Source organism: Cyberlindnera jadinii, assembly GCF_001661405.1.
Source record: "Cyberlindnera jadinii NRRL Y-1542 unplaced genomic scaffold CYBJAscaffold_1, whole genome shotgun sequence".
NCBI classification, from domain to species: Eukaryota; Fungi; Ascomycota; class Saccharomycetes; order Phaffomycetales; family Wickerhamomycetaceae; genus Williopsis; species Williopsis jadinii.
In genome coordinates this window covers 547,342-572,257 of record NW_017963652.1, presented here as the reverse complement: position 1 = coordinate 572,257, position 24,916 = coordinate 547,342, and the positions used below count along the sequence as shown (strand labels likewise).

The 24,916-nt window shown below is 45.0% G+C and overlaps 11 protein-coding genes and 1 non-coding gene across 12 annotated transcripts; 6 read left to right on the top strand and 6 right to left on the bottom strand.

Moving 5' to 3' along the window:
- Positions 1–79: 79 nt before the first annotated feature.
- On the top strand, positions 80–1,612 carry CYBJADRAFT_122642 (bifunctional fructose-2,6-bisphosphate 2-phosphatase/6-phosphofructo-2-kinase; the record flags this gene model as incomplete). Its single annotated transcript, XM_020212442.1, has 1 exon — positions 80–1,612. One exon carries the CDS (start codon positions 80–82, stop codon positions 1,610–1,612), a length of 1,533 nt encoding a protein of 510 aa, XP_020072995.1.
- Positions 1,613–1,855: 243 nt separating this feature from the next.
- On the bottom strand, positions 1,856–2,374 carry SDH4 (succinate dehydrogenase membrane anchor subunit SDH4; the record flags this gene model as incomplete). Its single annotated transcript, XM_020212465.1, has 1 exon — positions 1,856–2,374. The coding sequence occupies one exon, from the start codon at positions 2,372–2,374 to the stop codon at positions 1,856–1,858; it is 519 nt and encodes a 172-aa protein (XP_020072994.1).
- Positions 2,375–2,676: 302 nt separating this feature from the next.
- Positions 2,677–7,749, bottom strand: RIM15 (protein kinase RIM15). The gene has a single exon (XM_020213994.1). The coding sequence runs from the start codon at positions 7,368–7,370 to the stop codon at positions 2,811–2,813; it is 4,560 nt and encodes a 1,519-aa protein (XP_020072993.1). The 5' UTR covers positions 7,371–7,749; the 3' UTR covers positions 2,677–2,810.
- A 109-nt stretch (positions 7,750–7,858) lies between these two features.
- CYBJADRAFT_165330 (uncharacterized protein) lies at positions 7,859–9,308 on the bottom strand. Its single transcript, XM_020213993.1, has one exon. The coding sequence runs from the start codon at positions 9,070–9,072 to the stop codon at positions 7,912–7,914; it is 1,161 nt and encodes a 386-aa protein (XP_020072992.1). The 5' UTR covers positions 9,073–9,308; the 3' UTR covers positions 7,859–7,911.
- A 142-nt stretch (positions 9,309–9,450) lies between these two features.
- Positions 9,451–9,523, top strand: CYBJADRAFT_t22. The gene has a single exon. It is a non-coding gene; the product is annotated as a tRNA-Met (tRNA).
- Positions 9,524–9,711: 188 nt separating this feature from the next.
- MPS1 (serine/threonine/tyrosine protein kinase MPS1) lies at positions 9,712–12,123 on the top strand. Its single transcript, XM_020213992.1, has one exon. It carries the CDS (start codon positions 9,951–9,953, stop codon positions 12,090–12,092), a length of 2,142 nt encoding a protein of 713 aa, XP_020072991.1. The 5' UTR covers positions 9,712–9,950; the 3' UTR covers positions 12,093–12,123.
- CYBJADRAFT_165328 (calcium-transporting ATPase) lies at positions 12,064–15,163 on the bottom strand. Its single transcript, XM_020213991.1, has one exon. It carries the CDS (start codon positions 15,129–15,131, stop codon positions 12,147–12,149), a length of 2,985 nt encoding a protein of 994 aa, XP_020072990.1. The 5' UTR covers positions 15,132–15,163; the 3' UTR covers positions 12,064–12,146.
- Positions 15,164–15,299: 136 nt separating this feature from the next.
- Positions 15,300–15,972, bottom strand: CYBJADRAFT_165327 (uncharacterized protein). Its single transcript, XM_020213990.1, has 2 exons — positions 15,786–15,972; positions 15,300–15,722 (listed from the first exon to the last, which is right to left on the bottom strand). Exons 1-2 carry the CDS (start codon positions 15,940–15,942, stop codon positions 15,400–15,402), a joined length of 480 nt encoding a protein of 159 aa, XP_020072989.1. The 5' UTR covers positions 15,943–15,972; the 3' UTR covers positions 15,300–15,399.
- A 243-nt stretch (positions 15,973–16,215) lies between these two features.
- CMC2 (Cmc2p) lies at positions 16,216–16,667 on the top strand. The gene is made up of 2 exons (XM_020213989.1): positions 16,216–16,287; positions 16,352–16,667. Exons 1-2 carry the CDS (start codon positions 16,254–16,256, stop codon positions 16,621–16,623), a joined length of 306 nt encoding a protein of 101 aa, XP_020072988.1. The 5' UTR covers positions 16,216–16,253; the 3' UTR covers positions 16,624–16,667.
- PUP3 (proteasome core particle subunit beta 3) lies at positions 16,618–17,601 on the bottom strand. Its single transcript, XM_020213988.1, has one exon. The coding sequence runs from the start codon at positions 17,413–17,415 to the stop codon at positions 16,750–16,752; it is 666 nt and encodes a 221-aa protein (XP_020072987.1). The 5' UTR covers positions 17,416–17,601; the 3' UTR covers positions 16,618–16,749.
- An 857-nt stretch (positions 17,602–18,458) lies between these two features.
- On the top strand, positions 18,459–19,223 carry PRX1 (thioredoxin peroxidase PRX1; the record flags this gene model as incomplete). The annotated part of the gene is made up of 2 exons (XM_020217457.1): positions 18,459–18,513; positions 18,547–19,223. 2 exons carry the CDS (start codon positions 18,459–18,461, stop codon positions 19,221–19,223), a joined length of 732 nt encoding a protein of 243 aa, XP_020072986.1.
- A 612-nt stretch (positions 19,224–19,835) lies between these two features.
- Positions 19,836–23,198, top strand: SEF1 (Sef1p). Its single transcript, XM_020213987.1, has one exon. The coding sequence runs from the start codon at positions 20,206–20,208 to the stop codon at positions 23,104–23,106; it is 2,901 nt and encodes a 966-aa protein (XP_020072985.1). The 5' UTR covers positions 19,836–20,205; the 3' UTR covers positions 23,107–23,198.
- The last annotated feature ends 1,718 nt before the right edge of the window (positions 23,199–24,916 follow it).

Sequence of the window (24,916 nt, the reverse complement as noted above, 5' to 3'; positions counted from 1 at the left end):
CATCAACACAGTGATGAGTGCTATTGTTGAATCTGACGACGAATGTGTGATTGTCGATGAGCTGGTGGGCGCAGAGCTGATGATTCAACCACCTAAGTATCCTGGTAATTACTCCGCTAGGAAGCAGAAGCGTTGGTCTCAGGGAAGCCGTAACTCTCAGAGCTCAGGACAGATACGGACAGATGCAGTGCACTCCCGTCTACAGCCTAACCATATCTTTCCAGCGCAGCTGTACTCGACGGAGTCTGGCCGCCTGTTCCACGCCGGCAAGGTGTTGATCTGCCTGGTGGGTCTTCCAGCAAGAGGTAAGACCAGGCTCTCGGTGTCCTTGACGAGATACCTCAGATGGTTGGGTGTCAAGACACATACCTTCCACGTGAGTGACTACAGAAGAGCAAAGTATGCCAATTTTGAGGATGATATACCGGATGACTACTTCAGAGCCGAGCCAACATCGGAGGAAGGTGTGAGGATGCGCCAGAGTATCTTGCAAGACTGTCTGGATGATATGCTCGGCTTCTTTGAGAAGGATAAAGGCCAGGTTGCGGTCTATGATGCGTTGAACGTGCTGAAGAAGGACCGTGAGCTTGTGCAGGAGCTGTTCTCGAAGAACCACATCAAGGTGCTGTTCATTGAGAGTATTGTTGATGATCCTTCTGTCATCAACCGCAATGTCCAGAACGCTGCTGCGTCGCCAGACTACGAAGGCTGGGACCCTGCGAAGGCCAGAAAGGATTACCTGAAGAGAATCAACGCCAATGCTCCCATCTACCAGCCTATGAACGAAGACGGTGATGAGTCTCACCTGCGTTACATCAAGTTTATCAACTTTGGTGAGAGATTGATCACCAACAATAGCCAATATGGTTATCTGGTGAACAGAATCGTGTTCTTCTTGATGAACTCAAGAATCAAGACCGGATGTGTATATTTTGCAAGATGCGGTAAGAGCGACCTGGATAAATACGTTGATGATGAAGTGTTGAACGAGGAAGGTTTACAGTTCTCTGAGACATTGGCTAACAAACTGCTTGATACAATCGCAAAGAGGAAGAAGGGCAGCCCTGTACCAGTCTCGTTGAATGCAAGCTCAGGATCATCAACAGATACTCTAGAGAAGCATGCGTTTAGACAACCACCAACAGCTGATGGTACGAACGACGATTCGTTTGTTGTTTGGACAGCTACTCGTAAGAGAACCTCTGCCACTGCTGATCCGTTCAGAAGACGTGGTATTACGGTCCGTGAACGTTATCAGCTCAATCAGTTGAACCCAGGTGAGATTGCAGACCTGACACTGGAGGAAGTGAAGCAGAGATTCCCAGATGAATGGGCACAAGATCAAGACGATCCATACCATCACCGCTATCCACGCGCAGAGTCCTTCCATGACCTTGCGGTGAGAATGGAGCCTCTCTTGTTGGAGATGGAGCGTATGAGTGGTGATATGCTCATCATTGCTCATGAATCAGCACTGGCTGTGTTGTATGGCTATTTGATGGCATGCTCTTGTTATGAGATTCCATCGTTGCAGTTCCCAAGAGACGAACTGGTGGAGATCTCATACTCACCCTACGAGAACCATGCCAGACGCATCAATATCAACGACTAAGCTTGTCAACAGATTTTAATCAATCAGCCATACACAATAACTACATGTCTTGTAGGGACTCCTTAACATGAGTTAAAGAGATCACTGAATAACCATGAATAAAGACGGAAACGAAAATCGAAAATAATAACCAATCAGCTGGGTACCCTCCCAGCTTTATGTGTGCTTGTGTGCAATGTGTGCAGATATATAATGTGTTGCAATAGTGTGAATACATCTATTTGATTCTTCCGGAGAGTGAAATCACTTCTTCTCCTCTGGCTTAGTCCACAACTTCTTCAACAGGCCAGTGATACCGACATCGTTGGACTCGATCTGGTAGATACCATACGCGGCGATTCCGGTACCAAAGGTCAACAGCCACATGGCGTAGTCGTGCTGCTTCCCGTACACTCTGGTTGGGATGTAGTCAATGATACAGGATTGGAAGCCAATCCAGGAGTGTGCGAGTATGAAGGTTGCAAAGGTGGCATCGAGAACTGGAGCAAACGAGCCAGTGACGAATGGAATAGTGGCCAACGGAACCATGCCGATGGCAATCACTTTCTCAGCGCTCCAATGGAGCGAGCCATGGCTGTGGGATGGCTTTGGCCCAACGTACGCATCGTTAACGGTACCAACAATGTAACCTGGAGGTTGTGGGTAGTGCTTGAGGAATGGGATATCCACCTTGCGTGAAGCAGAAGTGTGAAGAGCAGCGGTGGAGGCTGCGATGTTAGAACCAACGATTCTGGAGGATCTCAGTCCGACTCTGGCAAGCATCTCTAAACTGTTGTGGATACGACTGACGATTTGGTGCTAGGAAGGAGAAGAGTGAAACAAACCCCAGGTCAAGGGAAGAGGAAGAAGAAGAGACTCACAGTGAAAAAGTGTGCTTTGATTATTTTCCACGACACGCTGATTGGCAGTCAGCCAACGGCTCCGCAATTGCGAAGTATCGGTGTTTAACTCGGAGAAGCCCTCAACCGGATGACCGCCCCGGTGAGACTCGGGAGAACGGTGTGTGGCTAATGAGCGCAGGGGGGTGTTCGATTATTTGTGCGGGACACACAGCTTCGCTGTATGCCATGCTGTGATTTGCTGATTTGAGCCTCTCTTCACGGTGTGGGTCATGAGCTACAAGGCCTACATCGATTGTCTCTGTTCCAAGCGGAGGTGTCGTGTAGTGAGTCATAATGTAGTGAGTGCGATGTGGTTCTCAGTGCTTGCGTACTGTATTATCGTGTGCGTCGGAGCTGCTGTGGCTCTTGTTGCTGTTGGGAACAGCTTCTGATTCCGAGTCTGAGATGGCCTCTTCAGTGTGAGAATGGTTGTGGCAGTACTTCTCCAGTACGGTTTGTAGTTGCTTCTTGTTGACAGGCTTCTCCAGCACGTCGTTGAAGTATCCCGAAGAGACGGCTTCCTTGTAGTACACTGTTACCGCAACGACGGGAGTGTCCGAGTTCACACTGGAGGTGTGTCTCAGCAGCTTCACGATGTCAACAACCTCGACTCTGTGGACACGAAGAGTGGTGATGATCAAGTCGAATTTGACGGATCCGGACGCCCTTCTTATCAACTCATCGCCTGCGCTCACGGCTACAACAGCACACCCAAGACTCTCGAGATCCTTCTTCAGAGAGTACCGTAGAATGGGGATTGACTCACACAGCAACACGTCAAGCATGTGGACCTTAGACCCAGACCTCTCGGACATCTTCGAGGATTGTCTTCTGCGTCTAACTCTTTCGAGAGCAGAGGTCCTCGAGTCTTCGTTATCTGAACTTGAAGGCGAAAACTCGGACATGGGCTTGTGGAATAATCCGGATCTTGATCCTCTTGAATGGCCTGGTCCATAACCCGAGTTTGGAGTAAGTGGCTTGGAAAATGCCCTTGTGGATGGTGAGCCAGAATCGGTACTTGGCGTAGATCTTCCAGATGTTTCATAAAAGGGGTAGTCATCAGCTGAGGAAAGAGCAACAGGAGGTGGTGTTTGCGTCACAGATGCGTGCTGGGCAATCACTCGACCAGGGGAGTGTGATCTAGCGATCGATGGTGAAGATGACCTCTTAAATGCCGACGGAGACGTCATTGAATGATGTCTGGAATCAGAGGACGAGCTCGAGAAGCTGCTTCTATGCTCCATGTGTTCTGCTTTGATTCTGTTTATCACATCTTTATTGGCCTTATCCAGCACAGGTAAGTTTCTAAACTGGAATGAGCCGAACTCGTTCGAGCCATCACTCAATCTACTCGGTCTTCTCTCACGTAGATGAATTGGAATAGCCAAGGATAAGTGGTTCTTGCCCATTGTGGGTGAATTTGCAGAGGATGGTGACCCTTGTGAAGTAGTGCCGCCGTGTTCTTTCTTTAAAGTAACTTTATCTGTTCTCGATGCCTCTGAGCTTGAACTTGGTTCATCATCCATAGGAAATTCAATCATATCAGCGCCTCTTGACTCGAAATACTCTGTACTTTCAGGATCATCAAGCATAGGTACAAATCCACTCTCTGCTCTCCAAAGATCATCCCAATTGACTCCTTTAAAATAGGGGTGGTTTTTTATTTCTTCGGCACCATTAGACCCTAGTCTCTTTTCAGGGTCCATTGTCAATAACTTCGATATGAGATCCTTGGCTTCAGGAGAACAAAGCTTGAGTTCTTCCTCTGCACTCAGCTCAGGCCAGTGAATCTCTCCTTTCAAAATATTCTGGAATACTTTTTCCGGTGTAGATGCGTGGAAAGGAGGATAACCAAATATAAACTCAAACAAAATACACCCAACAGACCACCAATCAGCTGCAGCACTTTCTCCAGTGCCACGAATGGTTTCTGGGGCAAGATAGTCAGGAGTTCCAACAAACTTCTTATTCTTAGAAGTGTTCTCTGGATCAAAGAGTACGAAGTTTTTAGAGCCTGTAGAAGCAGGAGACGGTGTCTCATAATCCTGTATCACAAATGACGTATGAGAGGAAGATCTATGCATCGGCTTCACTGTACCGGAAGTATCAGGTATTGTAGCTGATATAGATCCTGGGTTTGAACTGTGATTTGATCCTGGAGTTGATCCAAACATAGAACTTCCAGATCCTTTCCGTATTTCATTTTTGATAATGCTTTCAAAAAAGCTCTGGTTAGGACTGGTAGAAGCCGATTCGCTAACACTCCCTGATAAAGCAAGAGCACTGATAGAATCGCTGCGTTGCCTGTGGGCAGTAGGCATCGTGGATTGGCCAAAGGCTTCTTCACTAACCGATCCTTTGCCAGCAATTCTCTCTTGACGTCTAATCAATCCCATGCGGGAAAGGCCAAAATCGGTTAACTTCAAGTGACCACTGGAATCTATCAAAAGATTGTCCGGTTTCAAATCATGATGGACGATACCCTTTTGATGCATATCATCAACACCAGCAATCACCTCAGCGATATATTGCCTTGACCATTCTTCTGGAAGACCACCTAACATTCTTACAAGGGTTGAACAATCACCTCCAGGCAGATACTCCATGACCAAAAAGAGATAATCTTTACTCTGAAAACTTGAAAACAACTTTGCAACGTAAGGACTGTCGGATTGTGCCATCATGATTGCACGTTCTGCTTTCACGTTTGTAACTTGGTTTTTTGAAATCATATCAGACTTCTTCAACACTTTGATAGCAAAATACTCTCCTGTGAGTTTCCTTATAGCAAGATAGACACTTCCAAATGCACCTTTACTTATAGGTTTCACAATTTCATAGTCTTTTATTGATGGCGCAACAGGTTTTGGAACAGGCATTCCAACAAGTAATGGAGAGAGTGGAGGCTTTATCGAGCTTACGGGTAACTGTTCATTGTAACTTCCTTTCTTCTCCATCATTACACTTTCGTGTGCCAACAGTAACGGTGAAGAGATCGGAGTGCCAGACATACTGTCATGCGGATAGGTTCGACTATTACGTTGTATTGAGCTCATTGGTGAGTTCTGGAAAGGTTGGCCGATCCCTGGTGACGGCTTCCGCTGAGGTGTCAACAAAGGACTCTTGACATGAAGCTCTGAGAAGCCTGGAAATACAACCTGTTGTTCCACAGCTGAACTATCTGATATTACAGCTTCCGTTCCTGGTGTGATTGATCTTGCTGGAGAGAAGCGGCCTTTGTTTTCGGAAAGATCCTCTCTATGAGAAGCTGTGGGACTTGGCAAAGAGTCTGTGCCGAGATAAGCATCAGTGAATATATTCGTGTGAACCGATACAGGTCTCGGATAGGCGATATTTGTAGCCTGCGAAGATACATCAGAAGAATGGTCTAATGATGTGACAGAAGGACCACGATTCGATACTGGTGGTTTGACATCAGAAGTTTGGTTTCTAATATTTCTGATAGTGTCTGTAATTATCTGGAGAATCAACTCATCGACTTCATCTTTGATCTTCTGTGAATAGACAAGAGAACTGTTAAGTCTATCAATAGCGTCCACTTTCTCTTGGACAAGTTTTTCCGTATCTTCTGTCAAAAGACTGATTGCTGGATCCGAAGAAGAAGGGATTGTATAAGCATCAACTTCATCCAGGGCCTTCTTTGTATTTGGTGAAAATGTAAAGGTGTTTGTATCCTCGTCGAAATCACTTGGATTGATGGCAATTGCAGTCTCGCAAAGTTCGTTCAGAAGAGAGAGGGTCTTAAATGGAAACCGAAGCGGTCTCATTATGGACCCTGATCTTGGTTTTCTAGATATTGGACTAGAAGACTTGTTTGACTCGATAGTAGAAACATGAGGCAATGGCTCACCTTTGTAGTTGTCAACGGATCCCACGGATCCTGAAGATTGGGCATGTAGAGAGTCTGTTAAGACGCCTATAAGTTTCTTCTGCTCTATTAGCATGTCATGAACCATTTCAACGTCACTTTGGCATTTGTGCTCGTTATAGCAAAGTTGAGAATGTCTTTCTAGCCACCACGATGGCACAGGCTGCTCACATATACGGCACAATACGTGTGGTGGTGAGGGCACGTCTTCTTCATTGATGATACCATAATCGGAGAGTGATTGCAAGAAAGATGCAAAAATATCAGCACCGAATCCTAGTGAATCTGCGAGTTTTGATGGAAGCTTGACATTCAAAGAATTTGCATAGAATGGTTTCAATATCCACATAGAATGTGTTGGAATACCTTTGCTGTTATGGATCAGGATTCCCTGGCCTTCAAGTTCAATGACTTGTCCATTAGTGGACAGTGAGCTCAAAGACTCTTCGTCAGTGCCTGACTCCTCAGTGGAGTATGTGCTTCCCGTAGTTGAACCAACTTCTTCAGCATCACTATGGGAATCGGTATCAGCACTGTCTGCGTGCTCCCCTTCTGCCGTCGTCTCCTCTCCTTCACTGGCCTGTTGATCAATATCTTCTTCGTCTGGCAGTGCGTCGTTTGTGGACACGACAAACCGCACTCTGTAGCTCTCGTCATCCCCCATCATGATCCCTGTGGCGTCAACAAACACATGTTTATCCTCCTCAGAGCCCAGAATTATATTCGAGATCGGGCGGTCGATGATCTTAGCAATACGGGTCCCCACAACGGACTCCCACGCCTTGCTCAGGTGTCTCACATTGCCATCCAGGTCAAGCTCTAGCAGTATACTCGGGTTCTTGCCGCTGGCCTGTGCCAAATCTTTATGTGGATCCGAGTCATCGAGGTCTTGAGATGGTCCGATAACCTCAATGGGTACATCATCCAGGTCGCTTACGATAACGGACGGCGTGGACCCCCTAGAAGGGTGCGTTGGCCTTTCCACCATGGTGAACGTGCGCTAGCCCGTAGCGCCCGTGTATGTGTGCTGTTGTTGTTCTCCTTCTTCTGAGAACACTGCTCAGGCCTCTGTACCTCCTGTGAGAGATATCAACTCCCTAAACGCAAACAGAAAACAAATCTAACAGAAACAATTGAGCCCGCAAACACACCAATGCCACGAGATTTGTTCAATCGCTTTGATCTACTGAGACCACACAGGTAACTTCAACGGATCTCTCTGTGTTTCCCCTTTGCAAGGAGCTGGATTGTACCTTTGGAACAAAAAAATCACAAGTGTGTCACCGCTTAAAATGCGCAACTTCTTTGGCAGTTCACCGCGATGCTGTGCGCTCCTGCAACCGGCCTCCACAACCGGCCTCCCCAGCTTCCGTAGTAGAGGCCCGCGCAAACAGGGCTTCCCGGTGGGTTTTAGTGGGCTACACCTTACAGCGTTAGCAGCGTCGCCCTAGAACGCTAGCAGACTACAAATGACCAATGAACATTGTCAGCTCTGGCCATGAAGCCTTTGCAGAGTTGCCTATGGCGAATTATTTGGGGCCTACGTACGGCTGGACCTTCTCCTCAAGCAAGGTCACTTTATCGCCAACCTTCACCGTGTAGCCTTCGTCGAGGTTGATGGCGTACATGCCGAGGAAGTGCAAATGTTTGTCGCCTGAGTCCACCTTCCTGTACGAGCTTAGGGTCTTGGAGACAGCCATCTTTTTATCCATGACTCCTTCATCGAGCTTCATATTCGGAACAGAGCACCGAGGGCACTTCTCCGTGGCATTCCAGTAGTGGTAGCCGGTATCGGTTTCCATCCGGAAACGGTACCAGTTGTCCAGCGACTGGTATGGCAGCTTCAGGCCTCTGACCACCAAGTTTGGGCGGAAATGCAGGGCTTTGGCCTTGAAGTCCAGTCCCTTGGAGACGATCTTGGAATTCAGCGTGTCAATGTCTTCGTCTGCCAGGAACTTCATAGGGTAGTAGTCCTGGAAATACGTTGTGCGGAAGCTCTTGAGAATGCCACTTGGATGGCCAGTTTTAACACTTTTAGGCTTGGAGGCGTATAGCAGAGTTGATCCGGGTCTGTTCAGCTGCATCGAGATCTTGAACTCGTCTGGAAGAGCCTTGCCGATGTCGATTGAGCTGAAATGGACATCCCAGAGATTCGTCTCGTGGTCGGAATCGTCATTTCTGTTCTGCGCAATGAACTCTGGAGTAACGTTACATGGGAGTCTGAAGCTCTTCTCGCCAACGGTCTTTCCCTCCATATCAATAACAGGGTAGATAAACTCAAAGTAGTTCTCCTTCAGATTGTAGTCAATCCTAACAAGTGACAGTCTCGTGGCGTTCCGGAGGGTATAGGCCTCATATATCTGCTTCTTCGGCTCCCAGAAGGCAAGCATGTACTGTCTATCATGTTTGAACCCATGCTCATCAATCTCCCACTCATTTGGCTGAATGTATGAGCACGACTTGATCGGGAAAACAAAGATCTTCGACACCTCCAAGGTGTACAATGGCTTGCCAAAACGCAACAGAGCAATGGTCTTGAAACGGATGTTACTCAGCAGTCTTAAGGTAGCCCCTGCTTTGGTTTGCTGTGAAAGAGTGACATTGAAGAACTTTGCAAGATCAGGTAGAAATATAAACCCAATGACAAAGCCAACAACGACAGTGTACAGGGAAGTCAAGGAGAACAGCATCACTCAGTTGATCAAGCAGCACACTCACACCGTCTTGATGGTGTATAATTGGTAAGATTTATGATTTGTCACGAATTATGTCCAACGTTATCAGGATCTCCGGTCTACTCCACAGTCCTCCTGCTAACACTTTCCTCTTATGGTAGTTCTGTACGTGCCTCAAGGAAAGATTCTAAAACCGGAATTAAAAGTTAGTAGAGAAGCAATAATGTATGTGCATAGTAATTGTGGGGTCAATTAATAGCATAAGTGACCTTATAGTAGTTGATATCACCCTCTCTAATGATAAACTTATACTTTATCAATATTCTAGCTAATCTCTTCTCCCAGCTCCCACACTATTGGTGCACCACATCAAATTTGATTTTCAACGTAAATGCTTCACTAGCTCAGTCGGTAGAGCGTCAGTCTCATAATCTGAAGGTCGACAGTTCGAACCTGCCGTGGAGCATTCTTTTTGTTTTTTTTTTGCGATCTCATAGTGTACATATACTTGCATCGTTGCTGTAGTGTTTGACTTTAATGCTGCGCGTATCAAATATTTATTTTGGTGTTCGGGTGTATAAACACAAAAACAATAACAACAACAACAAAGTATTATATCTGGTATTGTTTATACCCACGGTAATTAAGCTCTTGCAATTATCCATATCCCTATACGCTTCATAAACTGCTCCATCAGGGTTCCACTGCTCGCCTTGAAGATATACCAGCAGTTTCGGTGGAGTTGTCTCTGGTATCTTCGTGTTTAATTATCAGCCGACTTACTCTTGTTGATTTAAGGACTTTTCTATCATTGAATCAGAAACACTCTTAGACGTTTCTTCTTCCCGCTCTTTCTGTTTACTCTGCATGCCATATTCTCAACCATCTAGAACATGATTTCGTCACATGGTCGTACTGCTTCAAAAGCTCGACAAAGAGATGATACACCAGTGTTTCTGGACCGGTCAGACTCCGATGACGATGACAACAACTTCAAACCACCAGCATTGAGTAACTATGCGTTGGCATTATTGAAGAAAGAGAATGATGGCTCTGATAAAGAAAACCTGCATACTACACTAACAAGACAAGTACCGAAAAGAGTCAACTTCAGGAGGTCACCAGAGGACAACACGAGGTCCAAACAACATCATGGTGAGAACCAAGCCCTAAGGACTAATACACTATACACAAACCAATCAGAACACGATTCTGTATTCACTAGGGAAACCCAGATGGATTATGACATATACGGGTCCTTCTCTACGGGTCATGACAAGGCCCAGAAGACGCCACTAAATAGGTCATCGAGCTCAGGATTAGGCTCTACCAGTGGAAGTCATTCACGGCTGAGGAGTTCCACAAGGAGAGTTAGGGGATTTGGAGGCTTGGGTCCACCAAAGAGAGCCTCGTCAAATGTTGAAGATGTTCTGAAATCAACATCTGATGCTCAAACTCTGGAAGATGGACCGATGAGAGATATTACGATATCACCTGGCGAACACAACGGTGTCACAGTTGGTAAGCCCCATATTACACCAGAAAAACGTACACCTTCCAAGAACCCAACTATTAATATTGACTTTGAAGGTATGAATCCATACCAATACTCGAGAAAGCATAACATTCCCTCACTGGAACTACCCAGACTTGTGAAGATTTACTTTGAGCAGCAAAAACACCAAGCGAAAGAGGCGATGTCCCTGAAGAGTCCCATTAGACTTAAAGAGGCCATGTACTCTCAAATTGAAGAACAACTAAAATGTGATACAGGTACCTCCGGAGAGATTGAACCAAAGACTGGTGTGCCGACGCTGACCCTTGGTAGTGACAAGGAGAACATTGGTATTCCTCAAAGACCAACTACCGATCTAGAACAGTTACGTTCAAATCGACAGCCTTTGGCTGTTCTGACTCAGGCAAACCAAAAATTACAGAATTCCCTGAAAACTCCTAATCACGAATCATATCAAGAATATCACTACAAGCAAACCGAACCTTTGAAACCTTCTGATGAACCGAAGAAAAGTTCTAAATTGCTCAACATCAATGGAAAGCAATACGAAAAACTTGAATTATTGGGTAAAGGTGGCTCTTCAAAAGTCTTTAAAGTCAAATCTCTGAGCAATAAGGTATACGCTGTTAAGAAGATATCCTTTGACGATTTTGATGAGGTTAGTATACGTGGCTTTAAAGGTGAGATTGACCTATTGTCTAAACTTCGTGATCAAGAGCGTGTTGTTAGGCTAGTTGATTATTCTTTGGGACAAGGTTCACTATATTTGGTGATGGAATGCGGTGAAATTGACTTGTGTCACGTACTAGCCAAGAGACTCGACTCTCCCATGGATATCGAGTTTGTGAGATACCATGCTAGTGAACTTCTCAAATGTGTTAAATCAGTACATGATGCCGACATTGTTCATTCTGACTTGAAGCCTGCCAATTTCCTCTTCGTAAAAGGCATGATGAAAATCATTGACTTCGGCATAGCCAATGCAGTTCCAGAGCATACAGTGAACATTTACAGAGAATCACAGATTGGAACGCCAAACTACATGGCACCAGAGGCATTAATCGACAACAATCAACATCTTGCTGATTTATCATCACATAAGAGCCAATGGAAAGTTGGTAAACCTTCAGATATTTGGTCTTGTGGTTGCATCATATACCAAATGATTTATGGACGACCGCCATATGGAGGATATCAAGGTTCACAAAGACTTTTAGCGATTATGAACCCAGATATCAAGATCTCGTACCCAGATAAAGGGTTGGGTGGTGTCAAGGTCCCTGGAACTGCCATTGCAACCATGCAAGCATGTCTAATGAGGGATCCTGCTAAAAGATGGACAGTACAACAGCTGTTGGAAGGACCATTCCTAAAACCGAGAGTTGTATCTGAACAATTTGTTAATGATTTGGTCAAAAATGCCATCACATACGGCATTAGCAAATCTAGCATTGATGATGAAGAGTTGAAAACGTTGGCGGATGACGTCTGGAAAAGAATTTCACAATTAAGTCTGTAATTATTGATGATCTAATGTACTTTTAATGAGAATATAAAAAGTTGTATAAGTGTATCAGTCGTTTTTAATCTTTTCATTTCCATCAACTGCTTGAGACGGAGCAGTTGAGAACCACATGTCGAAAAGTTTGAACAGTTCATCAATAACAATCACAGGAACAGAGAGAACGATGATTGCAACCCACTCATCTTTATTAAGCGGAAGAACATTGAAGAGGTTTGAGAACCAAGGGACGTATAGGATGATGAAGTGCAAAGCCATAGAAAGTAGGATTGCAAGTATTAAGTGGACATTGTTCCAAAGAGGGAAGGTCAGTAAGCTATCAGTCTCTGACAGGTTATTCATGGCGTTCAGCATCTCGACGACAACTAAGATTGATAAAGAAATTGTTGAAGCCTTGATTGAGTGGGAGTTCTGAAACATTTGACATCCAATCTCAGGGAACTCTGAAGAACAGTGATGGAAATGAGAAAGTTGCTTGTAGGAAATCAGAGGACCATCTTGGTACATTATGAAATACCAAACATAACCGGCAACTGTTGCAATACCGACGTAGGATCCCACAACAATATATCTGAACAAAAGCCAGCCACTAACTAGGGGATCATGTCTAGACTTTGGAGGTTTGGACATGATATTACGGTCAGGAGGGTTGAATCCCAGTGCAGATGCTGGTAAACCATCTGTAACCAAGTTGACCCAGAGCAGTTGAACAGGAACCAATGCCTCTGGTAATCCAAGTGCAGCAGTCAAGAAAATAGAGACAACTTCACCAATATTAGAAGAGATCAAGTAACGGATAAATTGCCTTGTGTTGTTGTAAATTAAACGACCTTCTCTAACCGCAGTGACAATCGTAGAGAAGTTGTCATCTTGTAAGACTAAGTTTGAGGCCAGTCTCGCAACGTCTGTACCAGATCCCATAGCGATACCAATATCGGCTTTCTTGAGTGCAGGGGCATCATTTACACCATCACCAGTCATAGCAACAACATTACCATTTCGTTGTAACAGATCAACAAGCGATGATTTGTGTGATGGTTCAACACGTGCAAACACCTTCACTTTCTCAACTGCTTGGATTTTTTCTTCTTCACTAAGTTCATTGAACTGTCTACCAGTTAATACAAGACCATTGCTGTCGTGATCTTCGTCAAGAATTCCAATCTGCTTAGCGATATTCTCAGCTGTTATTGGAGAATCACCCGTGACCATGATAACTCTGATACCAGCGCTCTTACAGTCTTGGATAGACTTAGTCACCTCTGGACGAGGTGGATCAATCAAGGCTGCAAATCCAACAAAGACCAAATCTGATTCCAAAAGCTCATAATGCTTCGACGTGGTTGCAACCTCAGCCATTTGAAGATCCAGATCATCTTTATAGGCAAGAGCAATTATTCTGTATCCTTCACCAGCCAATTCCTCGATCTTTGAAACAAGCTCCAATTCGTTTGCTCTACTCAATGGTTCAATGGTCAAGGTACCATTTTCTGTCTGAGTGAGAACCTTTGTTGAACGGGCAAGAATAGATTCAGGTGCACCTTTGACTAGCAACTCTGGTCCGTTTGATGAATCCACCAATACGGACATAGACTTACGGTCTCTTGTGAATTCAAATGTGCAGGCACGTGGGTATTGTTCATCATAGAGGTCGCATATTGGAGTATTCGAAACAATGGATTCCAACTGTGCGTCTGGAGAAAGCTTCTCGACGAACACTTTTAGAGCAGCTTCTGTTGGCTCACCACCGGCCTTCCAGTTATCCTGTCCCACTTGGATGAAGAATGAATCATTACAGAGGGCACATACTTGGGCAACTTTATGCAACACTGCAAAGTCTGGATCAGGCAAAGCAACTTCATAACCATGTTCATCGAGAACTATACCTCTTGGATTGAAAGAATGACCAGATACAGACAAGGTGGTCAACTCGTTCACATTGTTGAAGAAGACAACGTTACGGACCACCATTTGATTTGTTGTCAAAGTACCAGTCTTATCAGAGCAAATGACATTTGTAGATCCCAATGTCTCGACAGATGATAACGTTCTAACGATGGCGTCTTGTTTCGCCATCTTCTTTGTACCAAGAGCCAAACAAGTTGTAATAACAACACTCAGCCCTTCAGGGATTGCTGCAACAGCCAGAGCCACTGCAATTTTGAAGTAATATATGGCACCTTTGAGGTATCCACCATGAACTGGATCATTGAAATTGTTAAAGTTGATTACCCAGACGGCAATACAGATCACAGTGATGAATTTTGCCAACATATCACCAAAGTCATCCAATTTCTCCTTCAAAGGCGTTGATTGCGAGATCTGCGATGTCAGGTCTGTGTATATATTGCCAATTGCGGTTCTTTCACCAGTGTGTGTAACCACAACTCGAGCAGTACCACCAACAACGGTTGTACCTGAAAATACAATGTTGGACTGTTCTTGTTTCACAGCATTTGGCAAGTCCACAGTCTCCACTGACTTGAGCACTGATTCAGACTCACCGGTGAGGATCGATTGATCCACTCTCAAAGTCTGTGACAAGATCTTCACGATTCTGGCATCTGCTGGAACAACATCGCCAACGCCGATATCAATAACATCACCAGGAACCAGCTCCTCTTGTTTGACACGGGTCAGTTTGCCATCACGTCTAACACGAGCATACGACGATGCGTACTCGTTCAGTGCACTGATAGCTGATTCGGCAGAACTTTCCTGTTGGACACCAACTATGGCATTTAAGATCAGGATGGTGAGAATCACCAAAGGGTCCACCATGCTCAACCATGAGAACTCGCCCTCTGTCAAAGCCAACGCAAAGGACACGGCGGCTGATCCCAGTAGGATCAAAGTCAACTGATCTTCAAACTGGCCCAATATGAGCTTCCACAGTGGCGTTGATGGTTCCTTAGGAAGCCCATTAGGTCCATACTCTTCCAGCCTCTTTTGAGCCTCTGTCGAAGAGAGGCCGGACTTCTTAGAGTCCAACAGCCTCAAGGACTCTTCAACCGACTTGTTGTAGAACGATGGCATGTACTGAGCGGCCTTCTGTACGGGTAACTGTTCAACCTTCCGTTAAAGGGTGTTGTTGTGATTTGCAGTGGCGGAAAGTCGCTGTTGTTCTTTTAATCCACGTGACGAGGTAAACAAACAGCCTGGCGCAAGGGTTTGAAACCGCTGCCAGTACGTCTACAGTTGAGGCTCCACAAGTCGCGTAGTTATCGTCTATACACGTATATATATACAAGATCATCAGGCACTGGCGGCTGTACTCCCAGCGGCTGTACTCCAAGCGCCTGAATCATTTAGAGAGCTCCTCATCTAAACCTTCGGTGATGTCCTCGCCGTTCATGATTCTGTTGATGGCGTCCTGAACCGTAAGTGACTCTTCATCCATAGGCGCTTCGCTGAGCTTCTGTTCATTGACATCGCCTCCGAGTAATCTCTTCACTTTGAACCCGAACTCCTTTGGCGTGCTGACATCCCATGTCCAGCACACACCGGTGATGGCCATTGCAAAGCCTGAAGTGGCCAGGCATGTAGCGTGCGTTACTGCCAGGATGGCATCCCTCTGGAACGAGAACGCCGGCGGGATGTGGTTGGCGTTGAACAGCTGTGGAATGTCTATAAATCACATCGTGTTAGTCACCATCCCAGAGTAAACCCATGCAATGCTATACTACTCACATCTTCTTGATTGAACACCTCTGTACGCCAGGCGCGCGAAGAGAAGAGTGGTGGCAGTGGCTCCAAAGAACGCCATCATCTGCTTTCTTCTTCTCTCTTTGTACTGCACCGAGATCTTCGACACCTCCACTGGCACATTAACCTGTTGTAAACTCATCTTCTTCCCCGCGAGCTCCTCTGGTGTTGTATCCACTGCTGCCATGGTTAGTTGTTGAAAGCGTCTCGAGCAAAGCCGTTACGCCTAGCTCTGAAAGAGGTAATATCCGAGGGCTCAGGAGCACCGGATTTGCGTGCACTCGCTATCTGTTGGCTGTTACCCGGCCCTCATTGCTCTCTAAGCCCGGGGACACAAAGACAAAAAGTAAAAGATCCACAGCGGTGCTCGGGCTTCATCTTCTTCTCGTGATACTTTTTTTCTCTCTCTCTATCTCTCCAACTCCTTATCAGTTGAGCCATAGAAACCACACGATGCATCCACAGTTGGACTCTCCAAGATTTATCTGTACGTTCGTGCCACCACAGCTGAGTGCCTCTGAAGTTTGCTACTAACTATTGTTGCTGAACAGCATGTGCTGATTTTATCGAAGCGCTAGAGAAGTGTCACCAAAGACCGTTTGTTGAAAGGGCGTTTGGGGTCTGTAATAACGAGAAGGAGGCGCTTTCGGCGTGTCTCCATGAGGCCAGAATGCACTCTCAGAACCTGCAAATTGTGAAGAAGCAGGAGAAGGGGAAGGAGATGAAGAAGAAGTGGGAAAAGCTCAAAGACGACGAGTATGGAGAAGACCAGTTCTTGTTAAAACTGCTGGAGAGAGAACAGGCCAAAAAGGCGGAGAAGTGAGTGGGATAGCATGTCGATATGGACGTAATTTGTGTACATAGATAATTATATATCATTCTTAGCGTTGACTACACCGTGTATCGTTTTCATACGTGATGTTGCTGGCGATTTGTTTTATTTTCCGTTCTAATCCTGGCGTGACTTGAGATACCTCTTGACCACTTTATCTTTCGTGATGACGTATACAACAGCACCCCATCCGGAGAGAGCATCACGATCACATGCATTCAGCAACGCTTGCGAGATGGTTTCAAACAGATCTTCTGGCTCTAGATCTGGTTCGTACAAAGATTCACACATACCAAAAAGCTGGTCCGATGCTGTTCCGCTAACAATGAAATCTTTAGCGAAATCAATACATCCAATAAGATCGAATCCGCAGATGAATGGCTTCTCGGTGATGGAATTTATACCAGCAACCACTGGGCCGATGAAGTATGGACCAAATCTCTTTTGGTATAGTGTGGATGAAACCAAATTGGCAAACGACTCTGGTTCAATGGCCCTCTCTTCTCTAAGTTTGTACAAATTTGTCTTTTGTCTAAACACCTCGGAAAGCGTCTGTGCATCTGTTGCTAATCCTGTTAGCCCAAGAAACACATTACCATACTGGTAAACTTTCTCAAACTTATTTGAAAGACCAAGCGACTGTTGTCCAAGACGAAGATCACTTGCGATTGCCACACAGTCTTTACCAACCATGGCTACCACGGAGCCACCTACACGAATTGCGTGTGTTAGTACAGTCACTCTAGGTGTCAATTTGACAAACGAACAAAAATATACAATCATGTGGAACAAGTGCTCATCTTCCTGAGTGGCAATGTTGACAACTCAGGGCACTTCACCTTCCGGACCAATTGTACAAAACGCCAATAACAAGAGGGAGAAATCACGAAACAACGCAATTCATATACGTACCATTCAATGAGCTTGGATCTGACATGTTGTGACTGTGGATATATCAATAAATCTGTGCAATGGATCAGTTGATACGTACTGTTTACGTATAAAAAGTGCTTCAACTTTGGAAGTTCGCCTTCAAAAACAAACCGCACCAACACAGCTTCGCACTCAACTTGGTTACCCTGACTAATAAAATTCCGACTCGTCTTCGGAATCTGTGTCAGTGCGCGAACCGAGTTTTGTCAGCTTTTTTTGTGTCAAACGTGCGTGGGCCATTCCGGCGTTATCCAGATGTGCTGGGAGAGGTGTTTCTTCACCAAACCATCACCTTCAATTCGCTAAAAGGATTTAGAGATGAATACCAGAAGTCTTTTATCTTAAGGCTTGAGCTGTGGATATGATTCTATGTAAAGCATCCGACTATATTGTGAAGACTCGATGTATCATCATCGTCATAAGGATTCATCACGTCCCGGAGTCTCTCCCAGGCTTATAGAGACATATATCATTGATTGCCCACTACGATAATATATCAATACATCAAACTATCACTGCCTTGTTCCGGAACGTCCAATATACATCCATAAGGAGAGGGATATTAAATAAATGGGGTTTGATAGACCTTTCTAATCATAGGCATGATCCTGGTGGGCTCTGAAACTTGTGGCGCGAATGTGGCGTATATGAGGCTAATTCATCCTGTGGCTACTCGCAGATTCAAACAAAGCTGCAGGCTGAAACCTTTTTTTTGTCTCCCTGTGGCACGTGAACTTGCGCTATAATTCTTGCCCAGATGACAATCGGGCATCAAACACTGGAAAAGCGTCCTTAGCGGCGATTTTTTATACCAAGTTGGAATATTTTTTTCAATTCTTCTCATTTCTTCTTCTTTCTGATCTTTTTCAACTGAACCTCCTCACTCAATCAAAATGCTTTCTCGTTCATTGTTGAGATCTACTCTTTCCGCTGCTAAGGCCAACACTCGTCTTGCCTCTCAAACTCCTGTTTTTGTTAGAGGTGTTAGAACTTTCAAGCAAGAAGATCAACCAAGATTGAGAATTGGCTCTACTGCTCCAGATTTCAAAGTTGACACCACTGAAGGTCCAATTGAGTTCCACAAGTGGATTGGTGATTCCTGGACTGTTTTCTTCTCCCACCCAGCTGATTTCACTCCAGTTTGTACCACTGAGTTGGGTGCCTTTGCTGCCTTGAAGGATGAGTTCTCCAAGAGAAACGTCAAGTTGATTGGTTTGTCCGCTGAGGGCGTTGACTCCCACAAGGCCTGGATCAAGGACATTGAAGACATCACCCCAGGTTTGAAGACCTTCTCCTTCCCAATCATTGCCGATACTGACAGAGAGGTTTCCTTCTTGTATGACATGGTCGATGAAGAAGGTTTCAAGAACTTGAACGGTGGTATTGTTCAAACCATCAGATCCGTCTACGTCATTGACCCAAGCAAGAAGATCAGAATCACATTCACTTACCCTCCATCCTGTGGCCGTAACTCTGCTGAGGTTTTGAGAGTCATCGATGCCTTGCAGTTGGCTGACAAGAAGGGTGTTGTCACTCCAATTGACTGGACCGCTGGTAAGGATGTTATCATCCCACCAACCGTCAGCAACGAGGATGCTAAGAAGAAGTTTGGTGAGTTCGACGAGGTCAAGCCATACTTGCGTTACACCAAGGTTTAAGATGTGCGTCTATTCACATTCAGCACTTGACTCCACGCTTAACACGGGGACGGAAAATATGGTAAATATAGACTGGATTCTTGTTTATCCTCGACACGCACACATATTCTGTACACTCTCACCTTGTAGACTGTGGAGACTCACTGTAATTTGCGAATGAGACAACAACCGACATGGTAACCCCCCCCTCCCCATCCCTCCTTCGCTTGGGCCCTACTGTATAAACCTCTACCGTGTGTCGCCTACCAGGAAAAATAGCGTGCTGTGTGGCTTTAACAGGGCAATTACGAACACAACCCTCAGGTGAAAGGGCGTTCAAGTGGCTGCCAGGACGTCTCCTCCCCAGCAGGCACACACCGGCCACACAACTCGAGAAGAGAAACTACAGCCTCTCCGTACATATGAGCTTTTTGGCCCGATCAAAGAGGCGGCAATACTCAGAGCCCATACATTTCCGTATTATCCTTAGTTGTTAGGCAGTTGTTGAGCTCTTGACAAACGCTTCAAGATACACCACCACCGCCCCTCGCTTAACAGTTGACGTCTCAGCCACCAAAGGGGCCCAGTTTCCCACAGCAACCGTTGTTCATCTCATTTACGCGTAGCTTGATTGGCCACCCCCGGACATTTGAAAACCGTCAATTTTTTCTGCTTTGGGAACAAAGGGGGAAAAAGCGAACCTCACGGGGAAAGCGAAAAAACAAAAAGTCAAAAAAACACACACACATAGCTAACACAAAAACGATCGAGAAAATAATACAAAAAAAATTAAGAAGCACGTCCAATCAATAGGCGAAAACATAATTGACCAGTGAACTACAAACTTGCTTGGTGGTAAAAAATTATTGCTTTAGTGTGAATCTGTGTCTGCTTGTGATCTTTTGATGTTAAGGAGAGAGAAAGAAGTTTGTTGCGTATAAAGTACAACAGGAAGATGAGCGACAACTTCACAGACACCAATAACTATGCCAATAGGCTCAACATGCCTGCAAAGGCTTCGGTGTTTAACCATCCATCTCTGCCACCGCTTCAACAACGGGGATTGCAGCCCATACAGCCACAACCACAACAGCAACCACAACCACAACATCAGGTACCTATTCAACCCCAACTGTCTGGACGCTCGAATTCCGGAACGCCGTTACCGCCAAAGAAACGGGCTTCAGCAGATTCGGGCTCTTCGTCAAACGGCCAGCAGCGGAAGAAGTCAACGGTGGGTAAGAACCAGGAGGACAAGCTGAGTACACTCGCAAACGTGGCGGCTCACTCTCCAGGAGCAGAGCAGCACCAGCATCAACAGGAGCATCAACAACTACAACTACAGCATCATCAACAGCAGCAGCAGCAACAACAACAGCAGCAGCAGCCGCAAAACAAGGGCTCCTCTCATCAGCAGAATGCTGGACATAGGCCCGTAACATCATGTACACACTGTCGTCAACACAAGATTAAGTGCAATGCCTCAGAAAGGTTTCCAGCGGCTTGTGCACGGTGTGAAAAGATGGGATTGCAATGTGAAATTGATCCGCAGTTTAGGCCTCGTAAAGGGTCTCAAATTCAAAGTTTGAGAAACGACGTTGATGAATTAAAGCTGAAGATTGAATACCTCCAGAGAAATGAATCTTTGATTGCACAGGCATTGGCAAACCAACAGGTTGCAAAACAACTCCTTCAAAATGATCATACCCCGCAGATTTCTTCTCCTTTGAATACTCATTCTCAGGAAGGCTCGGGCTCTCCTTTAATGTCTGCAAAGACAGTATTAACCAGGGAACCTCATTTACTCATGGATAGAAGATCTGACTCAAACACAAGACAGTCTGCATCTCCAAATTCCATTCCACAGCTTCTGAACGATTCTGCGCCAACGAATAGTGACCATAAGGATCTCCCCCCTTATTTGGAAATGTCTGTACGGGGCAACTCCCCAGTAACTCTAGGTACTGAGACATCGCATAATTCGCCTGTTTCTCAACGGTCCGGAGTCTCAACAGGCTCTAATATCGCCGAATTTGTGTTGGGTGATGTTAATTTGCCTTTGAGCAAGGCTAACGAACTGCACGATAGATTTGTGAATGACTATTTGCCATTCTTCCCAATCATGTCGTCAAAGAGTGCTTCAGAACTGTACGCTCAATCACAACTATTATTTTGGACGGTTTGTCTCACTGCATGCTTGTCAGATCCAGAACCAACTCTTTACAACCAGTTGTCATCGTTAATCAAACAGCTTGCCATAGAAACTTGCTGGATCAGAACACCAAGATCAACTCATATCTCACAGGCTTTGTTGATACTGTGTATGTGGCCATTACCGAATGCAAAAGTGCTGGACGATTGTTCCTACAGATTTGTGGGTCTTGCAAAAAGCCTAGGTTATCAACTAGGTTTGCACAGAGGTAAATTCATGAGCGAATTCTCAAGAACTCAAGTATCGTTACAAGACGCTGAGAAGTGGAGAACGAGGACATGGCTAGGTATCTTTTTCAGTGAATTGTTCTGGTCTTCACAACTAGGTATACCACCATCCACGCAAACGGATTACCTCGTTGAAAATGCAAGAATTGATAAAAATTTACCAAAAAACTTTAGATCGTTGATATCTCTGTCAATTTTCCAAGCTAAACTGGTCAACGTTATGGGATCCAGTGTTACTAGTCCAGATGGGTTGATGGAAGCTAGAAATAGGGCAGGCTCTTTGGCAATTTTGGAGAGAGAACTTGAGAGACTTGTGTTTAAACTGGAGATTGATGACATATCTGTTGAAATCTATTACTTGTATGTCAAACTCACAGTTTGTTGTTTTGCATTTTTACCTGAAACTCCTACTGAGGACCAGACCAAATATGTTACGGTGGCCTATATATCCGCCACCAGAGTTGTTACACTGGTTTCAAAGCTTTTGGAGAGTAAGAATTTGATTGAATTGCCTATCTATATTAGACAAGCGATCACATATTCTGCGTTTATCTTGTTCAAACTCCATCTGACTCCATTGTTATTGGATAAGTACATTGACTCTGCTAGACAATCCATTGTTACTGTCCACAGATTGTTCAGAAATCAATTGTCAGCATGGAAAAACGTTGAGAATGATATATCAAGAACTGCACAGGTTCTGGAGAAATTGAATTACGTACTTTTCACCCATCCAGAATTATTTTCCGATCACGAAGGTATCATTACAAAGATGAGATCCCATCTGACAGGGTCACTGTTCTATGATTTGGTCTACTGTGTCCATGAAGCAAGAAGGCTTACTTTAGAGGAACAGAAGGAGGGTAAAAAGAATTCTCCTGATTTCAGTGATAAAAAACGTCCAGTTCCTTTACCATTCTATAATCAGATCAACAAGGATGATTTCCAAACAATCACCACTACGACCCCTGGAGGTACGACAATCACCACTCTTGTTCCTACTGAGAATGCTATGACAAGTGCTACAGCCGATGCCACGGCTGCTGGATTGACTAAGCCTACAGAGATTAAAGGTATTCCGGTCTCGATGTTGGAATCTACCGGCTCCATTCCAGCAAATGCGCCAGTTATAAACACCTCGAATAATGGAACACCTATGACTTACAGTGGAGATCTGAGACGTATTGCAAGTAACAACAGATTGGCTCAGGTTCATCAATCACCAAAACTCGATGCTTCTGGGCCATCTTTGGGCCAACCTGTCTCTAATGTCCCTGCCAATTATGATTTTGGTTTAGGCAATGTTCCATCTCCAACTGCTGTTAACTTTGATATGCAAAATGGTTCTAATGGGGGATCAAGGGCAGATTTTGATAACTTCTTTCAGCAACAAGGTGCAGGTTGGATGGAGGGAAACGATGATTTCCTTGGTTGGTTTGACATGAACATGGCTCCTGAATTTTAACGCATTATTGATTGTTTCCGTGTTTCATTTTCTGTGACTCTTTTTGTATACAAATGATGTGTAATAGAATAACGAACTAGTGATTTATGTATTTGATACATGTACGTACTAACCTAACAGCTGCGGGTATATGAATATAATAAGTGAAGAAAGGTGAAAAAACAGCTGAGAACGATTTAAAAGAATAACAACAGAGAAAGTAAGAGAGCAACGGGGGATATCTAATCATCGTCTTCTCTAGGATCACCAATACCATCTTCGTATATCGCAAAGACCGTTTCACTTTCTGGTAAGCAAGGGGAATCGTAAATCTTACAGATTCTCTGTTCACCTTTACCCTTTCTCAGACTTAATCTTGTAGTTGAAGAGTGAGCAATGATATTACCACCAATAGGTTTCTTTGGATCTGGATTAAACATCATACCACCGTCAACCTGTGCAACAACCTGGTTGGTGATAACCACTGCTATTCCGAACTCGTCGGCTAGTCTCTGTAGAGTTCTCATATACTTAGCAACGTGCATCTGTCTCGCTGAGAGCTCACCTCTACCTGCGTAGTCAGTTCTGTACAAGGCCATAATGGAATCGACAATCAACAAAGAGAACCTCGATTCTGCCATCATGGCTGCGGCTTGGTTTAGCAAGCTAAGTTGATGGTCAGCATTATATGCACGAGCATACGCAACGTTGTCTAAAGCGTCATCTTCGTTCAGGCCATATCTTCTTGCAATAGAGACCAATCTGACCGGTCTGAAGGTCCCCTCTGTGTCAATATAGAGGCATTTACCTTCACCACCACCCATATCGATAGGCAATTGACACGTGACAGCCAAAGTATGACAGAGTTGAGATTTACCAGTTCTAAACTCACCAAAGATCTCCGTTATCGATCCGGTCTCAATACCACCTCCTAATAGTGTATCCAACTGCTTAGAGCCCGTGGTGAGACAAATCAACTCCGATCGTCTATGATGGAACTCAGACGCGGTTGTGAACCCCATAGGGACGAGTTTTGATGCCTCTGTTAGAAGCTTATCGGCCTTCGCTTCGGATATACCCTTAACGGTAAGAAGTGCTCTCTTTGGACTTTGGAATCACAGTTAGTATACGAAGATCTTAGCTTGAGTAAGGGTAAAGAAAACAGTGACGTACGTATAGGCAATGGCCTCCACCGTGTTATAGCCGGCCTCCATGAGTTTCCTGACATCGCCAGCAGTGATACCGTTACCCTTTTATGAGTCAGTATAAGTGGCATCTAGAAATATAAGCAAACAAGAAAAAACGACATACTTCAAGCTTTGCAATAGGGATTGGGCCGTATGCTTCTTCATCTTCCTCATCAACCTGCATCACCTGTTCTTCTTCGACTGTAGGCGCCTGTGGTTCACCCTGTGTTGCAGTCATCTTCGACTTCTTTAAGTATCTGAACAGGATCAAAGTTCTTATGTTTAGTGACCAGTCGTCTACTTGCTTCTTCTGTTTTTTTTTCGCCACTGATTTCAAATTGTATTTGTTTTGATTTGGGCGTTTTCGGTACGCGTGATTTTTCGTGACTGTTTATCACGTGATCAGGGCTGTTTCGCGCCTCATTTTTCGCGTTTGCGTGTTTGGCTTCCTTTCATTTGGTTCAACATTTCATGGAGTGGGTGGATGTTTTGCTTCTTTTTTTGACATTCTGTGGTGCCTGTCGCAATCCTAAAGTCCAGCTACGGTGTCTTGTCGACAGCTCGACCTCGTGGATTACCTCTACAGGCTATCTGTGAAGCGTGTGTGGGACTAGCCCATAGTTGGGTGTAGTATATGTTGTCTC